Source organism: Colius striatus, chromosome 19 (assembly GCF_028858725.1).
Source record: "Colius striatus isolate bColStr4 chromosome 19, bColStr4.1.hap1, whole genome shotgun sequence".
In the NCBI taxonomy this organism is placed as follows: Eukaryota; Metazoa; Chordata; class Aves; order Coliiformes; family Coliidae; genus Colius; species Colius striatus.
In genome coordinates, this window is record NC_084777.1 from 10,074,697 (window position 1) to 10,090,508 (window position 15,812).

A 15,812-nucleotide genomic window follows, 5' to 3' on the forward strand; every position below is an offset into this window, starting at 1 on the left:
GCATGTGTTAACGTGTGCTGTTGGTAAGTTGAAATCAGGCAAGTGCCATATTAATAGTTGCCAGAGCAACCTTAATTCTGTCCTAGGCTGGTCCAAAGAGGCACAGATACTATTCAAAAAGGCAGCAGTGAGGACACAGACCAAAGCTTAGGTGCTTACATTCCCCCAGATCAATTAAGGTTTCACAGGCAACCATAAAACTCCCAGTCTAACTCTGGGGTCTGCAAGTCAGTGATGGTTATTTTGGAGATGTTCTTTTACAGAAGTTCCTCTGTCCTACAGAAAAGACTAATACCCAAATCCAACAGCCTGAATATGACAATCCCCAACCTGGATCTGTCTCCACATCAGGCCACCCCACTCTGCAGACCCCAGCTCTGTTGGTGGAAGCTCTGCCTCCTGGGACTGAGCCCCAAACCATGCAGACCATCCTGGGATTTCTTCCTAAGCCAACCACAGCTCCCAGCTGTGGGCACTGCTGAGAGTAGGGTTGCAATGGTGCCAGCCTAGCTCCTAAAAGCACTGTCCCCAAGCTGTGATGTGGGTGCACTGCACACAACCTCCTTCACAACCCCGTACAGCACAAATCCACGTTGATGTCAGAGGTGATAGCTCCTGCAGCAGTGTCTCAGGCAGGCTGCTGCTGGTGGGCAGGGCTTGAGCACCCCCTGCTTGCCAGTGGTTTGGTTCAGCTGTCTGTCAGGTTGCCAGGAATTTCCCATGGTATGTAAGCAGCAGCAGGGAGACTGTTTGTACAAAGTTTGTAACTCCCCTACCACAAGACTGGAATTTCCACGGAGAATGATGGCACAGAGCTAGCCCAAACACCTTCCCAAGGGCTTCCAAGTCTGGAGCAAACCACAGAGACACATGAGCACCTCAGGAAAGGCTGCCAGGCTCTTCTACAGGAACAGCCAATGACCTAGATGTCAAACTGGCCATTTCTGCCTAGGAAAAAATAGCAAAGAGAAAGTTTTTTTCCAATCCTCTCTCCTCCCTTCTACTGAAAGCTGGTGGCAGTTTAACAAGCCCTTATATTAACACATTAGCACTGTGGGTTGTATTGTTTTCTTCTCTCTCCATGTGGAAATTCTGGCCTTGGACCCTGACTCAAGGCAAGAAATGCAGCTCCCAAAGCCATGCAAGTATGTCCCCATGAGCACATCCTCTCCTCACTGCTACAGATCTGTGTCCATTCAAGATTGGGTCCAAGACCCAGTCACACAATCTGTAGACTAAAAAACCCGAAGACTGAAAAGAATCAGCCAAGTGCAAGTTTCTCCTCAAGGGAGCCTTCAAAGTGCCTTCCCAGATGGAAAGTCTAAACACCACTGTCTCCTCTCTAGGCAGGCAGCAAATAACTCTCCTCAGCTGCATCCCAGCTCGCCCCATGGCTCCCTTCTTCCCAGGAACAAAAAGGCCAGGCCAGCCCTTCCCACAGCTCCTTCTTACCACACTCCTTCAAACCTGAAGGCAGGGGCATGTTACAACACAGCTTCACCTGCCACATCAGTAACTCATCCTCTCAACAGGCCCCTCTTGCATGGCTCGCTATCAGCCCCAGGATGGCAAGATGCAGGCTTTTCATCCCAAGAACAAAAAGGACTCATTGCTCTCAGGGTAAGTTTGGGGAGCACAACACAGCTCATGGCCACTGATGTTTGATTACTCCTGGGACCAAGTCGAGGTGCCCTTGCTGGGCTCTGCAGAGGCAACAGCTGAAATGTCTCCTCACTTGGCACACAACGTTGCCCTCATCAGAACTTTTTAGGTGACTGCTGTGGATGTGAGAAACAGTTGTCTTTAAACTGTCACCATGGACAAAACTTGAACTAATGTCAAGGACTAACTGCTGGTCAAGTGATCTCCTCATCCACATAGGTGCACAAGGGCATGGGGTGACATTTTTTCCTGTAATGTCCAGTGACAGGACAAGGGGTAATGGACATAAGCTGGAATACAAACAGTTCCACTTAAACACAAAGAGAAATTACTTTAGTATCATGGGGATGGAGCCCTGGCCCAGGCTGCCCAGGGAGGGTGTGGAGGCTCCTTCTCAGGAGGTTCCCAAACCCACCTGGACACGTTCCTGTGCCCCTTGATCGAGGGGAACCTGCTTTAGCAGGGAGCTGGGTTGGATGAGCTCTGCAGGGTCCTTCCCACCCTCATCACTCTGATTCATCCACACCAGTTTGGGATGGATGCAATCTATGACCCAGAGAGAAAACAGGATCTTACTGTATCCCTTAAATACTGAGACATTTTGGAAGAAGGCATCAAATCATGCCTGCAGAGACCATGAATCTGTCCCAACGAGACAGAAATAGCAGAGGAAGACTTGAACAATACAGGCATCTGTAACAGAAAGGGTGTGAATGGCCAAAGCAGGTCGCAGAGGAATAGCAGAGGAACAGCAGGAAAACCAAAATAGCAGGAAAGGAAAGATAAATTAAAAATTCCTAAAATATATGTGGAGCAAGCAGGCTGACAAGGAAACAAGAGAGCCATTGAGTAGGAAAAGGAGAAGAGCTGTGCAGAGGCAACCAGGGTAGGCCAGGGATTTAATCCAGCCCCAGAGGGGAAGGCACAGGGAAGAGAGAAAACAGCTGAACTACTTCAGTGCAGCAGCAAGGAGGGGAAGAGGAAGATGACTTTGTCAGGAAATTACAACCATCTGCACTCAGGAACAGCAGCACCAGCCGAGCAGTTTCATCTTCACTCTGTAACAGGTGACATGCCCGACCTGTTCTTCCACCAGGATGGATGGTTGTGGTGGATCTGCCTTCCCCATCCCCATGCCCACCACTGCTTCTCTGCTCTGGTGCCTTGGTCTTGCCTCCAGCTCTTTCAGCTAGATGAGACTATTTTGGTATAGCCACGAGTGTGGCAGATAAAAAAAGGGCTCAGCTATTCCTGCACTGGGGAGGGGGCCAGATGTGTACAGCCCCACCTGAAGATGGAAGCAGTCCCTGCCTCTCTTACTGTTGCCTGCTCCATCTCCACTGCTGCCACTGCAGCTCCTCTGAGAGCAGCTGCTTGTCCCTGTTCCATCCCAGAGACTTCTTTTGCCTGTGACTTTCCATTCCCCCCCAGCTCCCCAAGATCCAGCCACCACAGAAGAGGCATCCACAGAAGTGTCTCCAATGACATGGGGTTTCCCCACACAGCAGAGGCATGAACCCTCATGGTGTTTTCTCCTCTTACACTCCTTACCTCATTCTCAGTCAAAAAAAATCCTGTGACAGGTCAGAAGGTAATAAAGCTGGCTTATAGAAAAACACCCACCACTTTGCACAAGGTGTTTCCCAAGCTCTGGCAAAAAGGATACTATATCCAAAAGTCTAGCCCAGAACACAATAGGGCACAGTGTCAAAACTCAGAGCAAGAGGATCAGGAAATGAGCCTGGAAAGACTCAGGGTAAGTAAAAGACCAACAGGCAAAGCACCTACTGAAACAGAGACAACTAAGGAGGTGACAGGAGCCTAGGAAGGAGTCTCCATCCCCTGCACACAGATGGATACCATATGTCACTGAGTCAACAAAAACCTCTGCAGAGCCCATCTCCCTTGCAGTGGGCACAAAGAGCAGCGATGCACTGTGTGATGGCTGGTTGCTACTGAGATGCATCAGCTCAGGCCTGAGGATCTTCATCCTTCACCTGCAGTGAAGTCAGTCCTGCTTTCTTCTGCAGACATAAAGCCAAGACTTCCCCATGGCAAGCCCAAATCTTTACATATCACAAGACTGGATTGAAAAAACAACATCTCAAAAAAGGTGGCATGGCTGTACTTTTTAGTATTTTCTCTTTATTATTTATTCCCACCCAGGGTAAGTTTGGTGCTTCTAAGCTGCCCTCTGTAACCACTAAGGTTGGTAACTTACCTTGCCAATGGAAACTGGGGTTCTTACCTAACATGATCATAGCAAAATCCAGGTCAGCACAGACCAGAGGAGGTGTCTGGTCTGACCTCCTGTTGAAACCAGGGTCTGCTCTGAGCTCAGATCTGGTTACTTGGGACTTTATCCAGGCTGTTTTTGTAAACCTCCAAGGATGCAGACGATAAAACCTCTCTGGACAATTTGTTTACAGCATGGGGAAAAGCTTTTCCTTTAACACAGCCTCAACCTTTCTTCTTTCCACTTTATTCCCGTTATCTCTCATCCTTCTACCACTGGGGATTGTCTGGCTCCATCTTCCCACTCACCCTCTCACAGAGGCCACCGAGATCCCCCTGATGCCATCTCTTTGCCTGGTGCACAGGCCCCGCTGCCTCAGCCCCTCCTGACCTCCAACAGCCCTGGGGCCTGTCCTGAACCCACTCCAGTTTATCAGCGTTCTTTCTTGGGGCAGGGACACACACTCCTCCACCACATCATGGAATTGTTTCAGCTGGAAGACACCTTTAAATCATCGAGGCCAGCCTTTGAACATTTTAAGGTTAAAAAAGCCTACAAGACGACTGCATTTAGGAGGCTGGCGGCATCCAGCACCTCCCTCATGGGAGCTGAGGCAGCAGAGTGACGGGGAAGCTCGTGGCCGCCCTCTGTCTCCTCACTCAGCCCAGCTCCAGGAGCCACCACGGCCGGGCCGGCGGAGCGCGGGGCCGCGCTGCCGTGAGGGGCCGCTCCCGCCCGCCATCGCCACCGCGCCGCACAGCGCGGGCCGCCCCCTGCCGGCCGAGCCGCCGCGCCGCAGCCCCGACCTCGGCGTCCTCAGCACCCCTCAGCATCGGCGCCCCTCAGCATCGGCAGCCCTCAGCATCATCAGCCTCTCAGCCTTGGCACCCCTCAGTCTCAGCGCCCGTCAGCCCTCCTCAGCATCGGCAGCCCTCAGCCTCAGCTGTCCCTCGGTACCCCTCAGCGCCTCTCAGCACTCCTCAGCCTCAGCACCCCTCAGCCTCTATGCCCCTCAACCATGGCATCCCTCAGCCTCAGCAACCCCTCAGCCTCAGCACCGCTCAGCCTCAGTGGCCCCTCAGCCTCGGCGCCCCTCAACCTTGGCAGCCCTCAGCCTCAGTGGCCCCTCAACCTTGGCAGCCCTCAGCTTCAGCACCCCTCAGCCTCAGCACCCCTCAGCCTCTATGCCCCTCAACCTTGGCACCCCTCAGCCTCAGCGGCCCCTCAACCTTGGCAGCCCTCAGCCTCAGCAACCCTCAGCCTCAGCAACCCTCAGCCTCAGTACCCCTCAGCACCCCTCAGCTTCAACGGCCCCTCAGCCTCAGCATCCCTCAGCCTCAGCACCCCTCAGCCTCGGCACCCCTCAGCCTCGGCACCCCTCAGCCTCAGTGGCCCCTCAGCCTTGGCACCCCTCAGCCTCAGTGGCCCCTCAGCCTCGCCTCAGCGCCCCAGCTGTGGGAGCCGCTCTCCACTCCTGTGCCCCACAACACCCTGGACACTTTCCCCAGCACTTTGGCTGCACCAGGCCCCCAGGGTAGGTAAGGGATGCCAGGGAGCTGCAGCCACAGCCTGGCCATAACCCCTGAGGGGAGCGTGCCCACAAAAGGGTGCTGTGCACCACAACGCACCCGCCGTGCTCACACGCCCCGGTCCCCCCTCACGCACCCCACAGCGCCACATGTACTTACTGCCTTGTGAGGCTCCTTCACCTGAGGCAGCTTCAGTGTCTGCAAAGAGAAAGAGCTGCACTTAGAGATCTGACGGCCAACACGTTCGCTCACTCCCTCCTCTCCTCTGGCCACGGCTCCTCTCTACCATGGCACCCTGCCACAGCAGCCTAGGGCACCCGGCCCATGGCAGCAGCTGCTCAAGGAAGGCGGCTGCGAAAGGCCAGGCTATCGGGGGTAGTCTGTGGGGCCCAACCAGGATACCCCAAGGGCTGTTTGCCCAAATGCAGCTGCCCCCAGTCCTTTGGAAGAGCCTTTAAAACTGGGGCTCTTGTTTCCTGAGCTGTCACAGGGGGGTGGATTTGAAATGGGAGAGCTAGATAGGATGCCCCTATCCCAGCCCTGCACACCTGGAACCAGCTCTGAGGAGCTTTGAGGAGCCCTGAGATGGCTTTGGAGAGGCATGGGGTGTGAGGGCACTGCTGCAGTGTGGGTCACAGCAGTCACCTCCCCACTCCTCTGTTGCAGCTCTGCCCAGGGACAACCCTCCACACGTCTCCAGCTGTCTTGTGCTGTGTCTCCAGGCAGAGAGACCTCAGTTGAGGTGTGCACAGACTGGACTGATGCATCCCACAGACCCACTGAGCCCAGGACAACGAGTTCCATGATCTCTACTGAAGGTCTGTTGAAATTGCTCATGTACTTAATTCCTGTCTGAGTTCTGTCAACCCAGGAACACAAGCAGTGAACACTGCACCCAGATCTAGCTCCCATGGGAGATGGCACAGCCTGCTCCACCATTGTGCCCCCTCTTCACAGACAGTGATGGCAAAGCCTTTATAAGGGATGGGCTCCCAGGGCTATTCTATCCTGGTCATGTGAAAAGATGGGAGAATGAGCTCCCTCCACTGTAACACACAGCACTGCAAGAGCAAAGATCATGTTCAAACCTTAAATGAATGCAATGGGTAAAGCTAGAAAACAAACCCAATGTTACAAGTCAAGGAGCATAAATTATGAGGACTTCCAAGCCATTTTGAAGTGTTTAATATTCATCCTAAATTGCATACACTGTATGTCATATCATCTAATAACATAACGTTTCAAAATACTCCGTATGTCTCTTGGAATCACACTTGCATGGCTCTGAAAACCACAGCTGCAGAATGTCACAGCATTTCTGAAGTGAAAATCTGCAACCTGAAGTAATGGAACACTGCTTGCATCTCATTCCCTTCTTTCTTAAAAATAATGAAACCAAATGATTGTGGGGTTGTGAATTTGTACCTTTCAACCTGATTAACCTGCCTGATTAGATCACTTTTCTAGGCAACGGTATTAATCTGGCACAGCTTCATAAACCAAGGGGGCCAGATCAGAAACCCTCGGTATCATATGCTAAACCTTGACAGCCAAAGCCCTGTGTTTTTCCACAGCTGCTACTTGTTTGAATTACCACCTATTACTCAAGGAAAAAGTTAGCTATGGCACAAAGGAGTTGTGCAAAATGCTGTCCTGATGGTCACAGGCAACAGCATAAATAAACCATGAAAGATTAGCACTATGCATGCACCAGGCCATTGCTGTCATTTAAACAGCTTTAAAGAGTACTCCAGTCAAACTTAACAAGAATCAAGCAACACACAAAGATTTAAGGAGCAGCCATTTCTGAACTGTGTTGAGAAACGTTGTTACTCTTAGTCATAAGACAGACTAAAGTCTTCATGAACGAAAATAAAGAAAGGAAATGAAAATCCCTTAATAGGCCACTGTAAATCACCTTGGGGCTGAGACCAAGTAAGTACAGCTTTAAAACAAAAGACCAATTTCTGAGAAAGTTGCAAAAGTGAGTGTAGGGTGGTCAGGAGGAAAGCTGGATGATGGGCAAGTTAACTCCTGTGTCTCACGTAACTTTCTGCATCCATAAACATCTGCTGCCGACTGAGAAATGCAGACAGGAAAAAAATGGCTGTGATGCAGTAGAGAGGGCAAAGAACCTCCCCAAAATCCTGTGATTTCCAGTAGCAGATGATCATACTAATAACATACCATCTCTCCTCAGGAATGGTTATTTCACAGATCAAATTCTCACCTCAAAATCATCTCAGTCACAGAACTGCTCAAACTCTAAGGCTCCAAACACGTGCACTTTGGACAAAGGCATTTTTCCACAGTCACCGTTTGAACGAGGCATCTTCCTTTCCATAGTTTTGGAATTGAGCAGAATTGAGAAGATCTCAATCCAAAACTATGAAAGCTTTGAGGTTTTTAACAATTGGTTAAACCAGAAACTTTGCCTAAAGAAAACAAAGCAGTGCACTGAGGACGTGTCCTGGTGAAGGCAGAGCTGCCCCTCAGCTGGCGCAGTCATGCAGGAAGGTAACAGCTGATAGGTTCAGAGGGAGGCAAATGCAGCCACTGAAGAATGGAAATAAATAATAAAGAAAACCAATCTGAACAGAAATCATCATTCAGCCCAGAAATGCTTATCTGGAAACAGCGAACTTCCACCAATTATGAGGGCAGAGGCGAGGTATCCTGCGAGGGTTAAACTTGAGCCTTGCTGTTTTCTTTCATTTGCTTTCTGAAGAATTCTCCTTTGGGTAAAAAAATCTCCCTTGCTTGGCCTCAGCCCAGAGGTTTTTAAATTCACTGTTTGAAAGTCTAATAAAGTAATTTCAGCCCATTTTTTTTTTGAGTTATCTAAAAGTGAAATCATTTTCCTGACTCAGAACATGCAGATGTTTTGCTGCTTAAATACCATCAACTGCACAAAACAAAACTTTCTAGTTGATTGGCTAACTCCTGAAGGCAACCCAAACCTTTGAATGACATGAAAAACCCTGCATAGCTAAACAAAAAGCACTGTAAGCAAAACATTTGGAAGGCCTGGGCTGCACGGAGGTGAGGTTTGTCAGCACCCAAGGCTGGGAAGGAGCCTTCCATTGCTAACCAGGAACATGCAGCCTTTCTGCTCCAGCTGAACTCCAGCAGCTCCACAGGGGAAGGAGCCACGATCCCGCAGGGCCGTGGCAGCAGCTCACAAAGAAGCCTTTCAGCTCCACTACATAACTTTTTTTGTTTGGCTTCTTTTTTTTCCACGTTATTTGTGTGTTTCAGGGAGGCCAAGGGGAAGGAATGCAACCTTTTCATTTCTTCCTTGATAAAACAGAGCGAGCAAGTTTCTTACCTAGGTTTCTGATACTCTGCAGAACCCTTTTATGTGGGGTTTTCATGCCTGCACCTTGGCTTTCAGAGCAAAGCAGGAGGGGAGCTTGCTCCTCACGGCTTGAAGACAAGCTGCCTCAACCCTCTGCACTTGCCAGGAGATCACTTGCTCCCTGAAATTCTTGAGCCAATGCTGAGCACCACAGGGAAGGCTCAAGGAACTAAGAAAATGCCCCATTTTCCAGTAAGAAACCACCCATTCCTTCAGACAAGAAAAAAACCAACCCAGAACACAGGGCACCTCCAACACAGTTTCTCTACTGTGGAGCTCTAGAGAGGAGGCAGGTGCAGTAATAAAATACAACCTAGGAAACTCCTCACCAAAAAGTGATCATTAAAGAAAAACATGTTGTCACCAGTGTGAGAATCTTCATGTGGAACTGAAAAGCTCAAAGGATGAGAAGAAACTGCAGCTTTGCATGGGGCAAAGTGTGTGACAAAGACCAACTGCAAGAGCAGAGGAAGCGACTGCCCTCCCATAAGCTGCTGTGCACAAGCTGTAAGCCCTGGGCTCCCCTGATACAGCTCCAAGCTGGACACTGAGATGTACAAAAACCAGCTTAGAAAGAACCCAATTCAAAGCAAGGACAACTTGAGACCTCCAAACCTCCCATCCTGGGGACAGAAGTTCTGTCACTGAATGGTTACAGTGAGGCTGGCTAGACTGATGGGTTTTTCAGTTGCTCAGCCCCAAAGGTCCAAACCAAATCAACACAATTACTACCTGCTGTCCCATGGGCTGAACCTTTTGCACCTACCAGCTCTGTCCATCTACAGGACCAACCCACAGCTTGGCTAAGAGCCACTAGTGACACAGGAACCTCACAAGAAGGCAAAAAGCAGAGGGCTATTCAAGGAGAAGGGGTGTATCCTTCAGTAAATCACAAAAAAAGCAGATACTTCTGCTTGAATGTCCAAAAATCCCTGGAAGAAAGCACCTAAAGAGAAGAAAAAGAGGACTGAGTTTGCTCTAGCTACTCTGATAGTCTGAGTTGGTGAGTTTACTGAGGATCAGTCAAACTGTCAGGGAAGGGCAGATGTTATGTGACTGATGGATGGCCCAGGCCTTGGAGAAACCTTGGCTGACACTCAGAAAATGCATCAGGCAAAGAGGGAATGCCAGGTCCTGCCACTCCAGTACAGCTCCTGCCTTACCCAGCCAAAAAGAAGCGACTAAAAGATTCAGGATCTGAGTTTCTGGCAGCTGATAATTGCATGTAACAGGCCAAAGGAGCTCAATTTCCAGTGTTTTGGGGACAAGCAGATCTAGGAGGGCCTTGGAGTGTTAGCCAAGACATGGTCTGAAGATACACAGGGAGAACACACAAAGTGCAGAATCACATCCTCAGTGCACATGTAACCACCAAGTTATCACACTGGTCCAGTACCACCCACTCCTGTATGAAACCTTAGATACATGTGGCCATAAAAGCCTCTTTCACAACAAATTCTTTCAGTCCCTGCAATCTCATGCTATTCCCAGCAGTTACTGGTACAGTTCTGTCTACAGTTCTCACTGGATGATATCACACAAGGACTTTCCTCCATTTATAATCCTTTCTTCCTTCTTCCAAACCATACATTACCTGCACATTCAATGGCACATCATTTCTCTGCAGACAGGTTCCCTTCCTGACTGCTTTAACTGCCAGCTCAGGTTCTGTTGCTGGGACAATCATCTTTACAGAGTTGCATCGAGTTTTCAGGTTGATTTCTTGTTGAAGAGTGTACATGGATAAGCATCTCAATTTTAGTGTCTTAAGGCAATTCAAATGCACTTTAACTGGTACTACAGCATGCAACAACTTACAGCAACACAGAATCACAGCATGATAGGGGTTGGAAGGGACCTCTAGAGATCATCCAGTCCAATCCCCTAAGTTTCACATACAGCAATTGTGCTTCTCCACCACTGATGTGAAAATCACCAATTTTCACATTCAAAAACCATTAAAATCTCCACTGTCTACAGCTACACATTAAGAAGGCTTTGGAAGCCAAAGGTAAAGTTGTATCTCCACTGAGTTCATGACAAAACTATGGGTATCAATTGCACTTGTGCATGGTGATGAGTTCAGACCATTAAACACACAGCCTGATGTCATGATCAAAACACAAACAAATGTATAAATACAAATCAGCTGGGCCACAAACTAGGAGCTGACCTCATAATAATACAGCTTCTGAAATTCCAGCTGAATTCAGGACCCCACAGTGCTTGGGGAAGAGAAGCAGAACAAAAGCAATCCTTGTCCCAGATCTAAATGCTGCAATTACTATTGCAAAGTTGTTGCAATGCTGTGATGCAACAGCCCAGCACTCTGCCTGTCAGCAAAGAGCTGCTGCTCACTGCTATCCTAAGGGCTCTCTAACTGTGGAGTGAAGCTGCTTTGTAGTTACATTTAAAGGACTTTCAGGGATTTTGTTCCTGTTTAGCAGAAAACAGCAGCATCAAAGCCCAGATCTGCATGTAGCTGAGGGTACGGGAGAAGCTCTGTGATGTCCAACAGCACAAGAGGAATAAGTAAACACGCAACTAACGGATGGGCTATGAGGCTGTGGAAGAACTCTCAGAGGTTAAGGGTGCATGTTCACTTTTCAGCTGGGCATTTGCTGCCTTCTGAGAGTTCACACATTTAAGATGTGATCTTGCATTAGCCTTCATTATTCCTAGCTTGTCAGACTTCTCACTGGGAGGTTCATTTATGCTCCTTTAGGTGCTCCAGTCAATCATTTTACTGAAGATCACGTGTGCTGACATGGGCTACGACTGAGAAGCTACAGCAGATGCTACTGCAAGTGTGACACATACACTCCAGGTGAAAGAAGGAAAACCACTGAAAGGCTCATGAGCTTGTTTCAAGTCCCTGCTGCTCTGCTAATTCAGATTTTTTCCAGATGATACAAGCTGCTCTAACTGCACACACCACCAAGCTCAACTGTCCCACTGCTGCAGTTAAACAACACTGAAGTGGCCAGTTTTGTAGAAAAGGCAGAGTCACTCCTGACTAAGCACGAGGTATTTCATACAAACAACACATTGGGCAAGTGACCTCAGCTGAGAGCAGGGGCACAAGGCTGACTGCAAGGATCATTCTGATTTTAACATAACAACACAGCAGTCTAGCAATGCCAATATCTGACTTTATATCCCCTCCACCTGAACCTGACAGGGATGGACTAAAACACTGAGCTGGGCCCAGCCCTGTGCTGCTCACTGCACTGCTGGCATGTGGGAGCTGCCAGGACAACCTTTTAGATTTGAGGCTGCCCCAGCACACAGCAATGCCTCCTGCCCCGAGGGCCCCATGCAGCATGTCCTGCACTGAATGTGAGAGCTGCTCCTGACTGCAGAAAAAACATTTTTAGTAAGGCCTTTGGCACAACATCCCACAGCATCGTCCTGGAGAAACTGGCTGCCCATGGCTTGGATGGACCCACTCTGAGGTGGGTGGAAAACTGGCTGATGGCTGGGCCCAGAGAGTGGTGGGGAATGGAGTTAAATCCAGTCGGTGCCCAGTCACCAGTGTGATCCCCAGGGCTCAGTGCTGGGGCCTGTTTTGTTTAACATCTTCATCAATGATCTGGGTGAGGGGATCAAGGGGCATCAGTCAGTTTGCTGATGACACCAAGCTGGGCGGGTGCATAGATCTGTGTGAGGGCAGGATGGGGCTGCAGAGGGCCCTGGCCAGGCTGGAACCATGGGCTGAGGGCAATGGGATGAGGTTGAACAAGGCCAAGGGCTGGGTCCTGTCCTTGGGCCTCACCAATCCCAGACACTGCTCCAGGCTGGGGAAGAGGGGCTGGAAACTGCTGCAGGGAAAGGGCCTGGGGGGGCTGGTGCCAGCGGCTGAACAGGAGCCAGCAGCGTGCCCAGGGGGGCAAGAAGGGCAGTGGCAGCCTGGCTGGGCTCAGCAACAGTGTGACCAGCAGAGCCAAGGAAGTGATTGTCTCCCTCTACTTGGTACTGGTGAGGCCACACCTTGAATACTGTGTCCAACTCTGGATCCCTCATTAGAAGGAGGACACTGAGGGGCTGGAGTGTCCAGAGACAGGCAACGAAGATGGTGAAGGGGCTGGAGCACAAGTCTTACGAGGAGTGTCTGAGGGAGCTGGGAGTGTTCAGCCTAGAGAAGAGGAGGTTGAGAGGAGACATGAGCACTCTCTGTAACTACCTGAAAAGGAGCTGTAGCGAGGTGGGGGTCAACCTCTTCTCTCCAGTGATGAATAACAGGACATGAGGAAATGGGTTCAAGTTGCATCAGGGGAACTTTAGATTGGACATTAGGGAGAACTTTTTCCCTGAGAGGGTTGCTAAGCACTGGAAGGGGCTGCCCAGGGAGCTGGGGGAGTCTCCATCCCTGGAGACATGCATGAAAAGATGCATGGATGAGGTGCTGAGGGATATGGTTTAGTTCAGGGATGTGCTTGGCAGTATGAGGTGAGTGGTTGGACTCGATGATCTTCAAGGACTTTTCCAACCACAATGGCTCTGTGATTGCTGGAGCAGAGAGCCACAAAGCTCAGACAGCCCTGACGCTTATCCTATGAACGCAACAACAGACACAGGACTGATGGACAGAGGAGTAGCAGAGCAATCTCCACAACGTTCCTGAGCTATCCCCTGAACTTGCACGTTGCCCCAGGGCTCCCCAAGCTTTGAGCAGGACTTAGATACCTCTGTGTGCTCGCACATGGGTCTGGAAGCAGTTGTAATACTTGTACTTCTTCCCACATATTCCACACTCGTAAGACCCTGAAAAACAAGACACAGAAGCAGACGTCACCTCATGAGACCAGGAGAAAGAGCTTCACCACTTACTTATCTATAAACTGGTGACAAAAGAATGCAGCAAAGTAATTTTTGGAGGGTTCATGGAGATAAATGCAGGAAATCACTATCCCAGACTCAATGCTTTTTTTTTCCCAGCCTTATTTTAAGACTCCTTGGCACTTTACCCTGCACTCACATTTTCAGTCCATCTCCCTCACTTTGGTAACATGAACAGGCAACTCTCAAAATAGCCTGACTTATGATTTTATAATAATGACTAATATTTCCTATGGACAGAAATAACCTTGAATTGCTTTTCAGCAAGTTCCTGGTATTTGGGGAAAAAAAAAAGCTTTTCAGCTGAAAAAAGGAGGCAATATGTTATCTTGAGGCAAGGGCTTCTCAAAATTTCTCAAGAAAGGCACAATGTACAAATTTGTGGAGAAACCCACAGAGATTTGGTAAATATCCACCCAGAGGAAACCAAATAGATACAAATAGAACTTTTGACCTTTTTAAGGAAAAGCACATGACCACAGCAGTCTCTCTTCTCCATTTGTGTCTCTGATTTCCAGAAAACACACATCTGCTAACAGTCATTTGAAATGAAACCAGGGCAAGGGAACTGGGAGAGTCATTGGTAATGATGAAATTATGCAATGAACTCAGCCTCTTCAGTTTATTGGACAAGCAGACAGAGCTTTCCTTCCATTTGTTACATGATTCAGCCTTTTTCTCCTCACTCCAACTTGCTGAATGGGCTTTAAATCCACCTTTCAAGCTCCCACTTGCAAAATGTATTGCATTTCTTAGCTGTCCATCAGGAGCTGTGGTACTGTCTGTGCTCCTCTGTAAGGTGAGAGCAGCACTGACTGGAAGAGGAGGCAGGAGGGCTGACTATGACTTTGTGTCAAGGTGGCATTTCATTCCCATGCAACCTTGAAACTATCTTAACCTGACCATGCAAAACAGTAAGGGATGTGCCACAAACAAGAACAACACACACACACACAGCCAGATAAATAGTCCCAAGTGCTATTTTACAGCCACACTTACCCAGCACTGCTCACAGGGAGCTCTTTCCAGGAACAAAACCAACCATGTTTTCTGAACACACTTTTTTGTTTCTGTTCTTTTTTTCCCTTCCTGTGCCCTTTTGCTTACAGCTGAGGAAGAAAACAACCCTCCTTCTAGTTCCTAACAGTGCTGGATTCCCTGACCACCACTGTTAGCACCACTTAAGACTGTTTTATGAGCTTGGAAGGATGTTTTGTCATTGACTGTGAAAGAGACAATTCACTGCAGTCTGATACACACAGAAACATGTCTGAAAAAACACTCCAAATTACTGATATTAGAGTTAGCTGACCATGTCTCATCTGCTCTGTAGCCTTCTAATTATCACAGCCAGTTGTATACATAGATACATACACACATGAAACAGTCACCACCATGGTCACTCCACACACCTCTTCTCAGTGAAATCCTGGGTATCAGTGAGTCAGCAGCATCTGCCAGCCCTCATTTTCTATGCCCACAGATTGATCATATTCACCACCAACCTCTCAGATTCTTTCCTGAAAGTATTCCAGCTGGAGCCTCAAAGCAGCAGCATCACCTGGGCCCAACCAAGCAGTAACCCTGATCCAACAGCTGAGTTGTATCAGCAGCAAAGCACAACACATGCCCACCTGTACCTCGAAGCAGCACCGTGTGCACACAGAGCTCTGGGAAAACAGAGGAAAACCAGGGGAGGTTGATCTTTTTCCTCATCTCTATAGATGGTTTATGGCACATGAATGCACTTGGTTGTGCAGAAGTTCTTCAAGAAGAGTGTAACCTGTACAAATAGCTGTGTAGTGCCTTCCCTCTCCAACACAAACCCACACTGGTGCTGCAGCCCTCATGCAGGGGCTGTGCCTGGAAAGCAAGGAGCTGAATGCAGGAGAAGGAGCAGCATGTCCCATGGCCAGTGCTTCTGTGGGAATGTCCTGAAGCACCCAGGTGTCAAGTGCAACCAGAAGAAGGCCAAAGTCTTCTCTGAGGAGGTCCCTCTACCAACCTCCTCCGTGGGCAGGACAGTGAGCGTGGGGAGGAGGGAAGGGAGGTGCATTACCACAGATCTGCAGGCACCGAGAGACAACTCAACAGCCACTCCTGTGTCCTCAGCACACCATGATTTGGGGGCCAAAGGAACAGATCCTCATAGCAGAGAACAGAGGGACAACTCACCAGTACCAATGTG

At 49.2% G+C, this 15,812-nt stretch overlaps 1 protein-coding gene across 13 annotated transcripts in view; it reads right to left on the bottom strand.

Annotated features, from left to right (window-relative positions):
• ZNF618 (zinc finger protein 618) overlaps window positions 1-15,812 on the bottom strand; it is a 151,716-nt gene that overhangs the window by 50,219 nt on the left and 85,685 nt on the right. For all 13 annotated transcript variants that reach the window (XM_062011421.1, XM_062011420.1, XM_062011419.1 and 10 more), the window contains exons 4-5: window positions 13,472-13,549; window positions 5,587-5,625 (exon numbers count right to left, since the gene is read on the bottom strand). In XM_062011421.1, coding sequence (XP_061867405.1) covers window positions 5,587-5,625; window positions 13,472-13,549 — 117 coding nt within the window. The remainder of the gene's footprint in view (window positions 1-5,586; window positions 5,626-13,471; window positions 13,550-15,812) is intronic.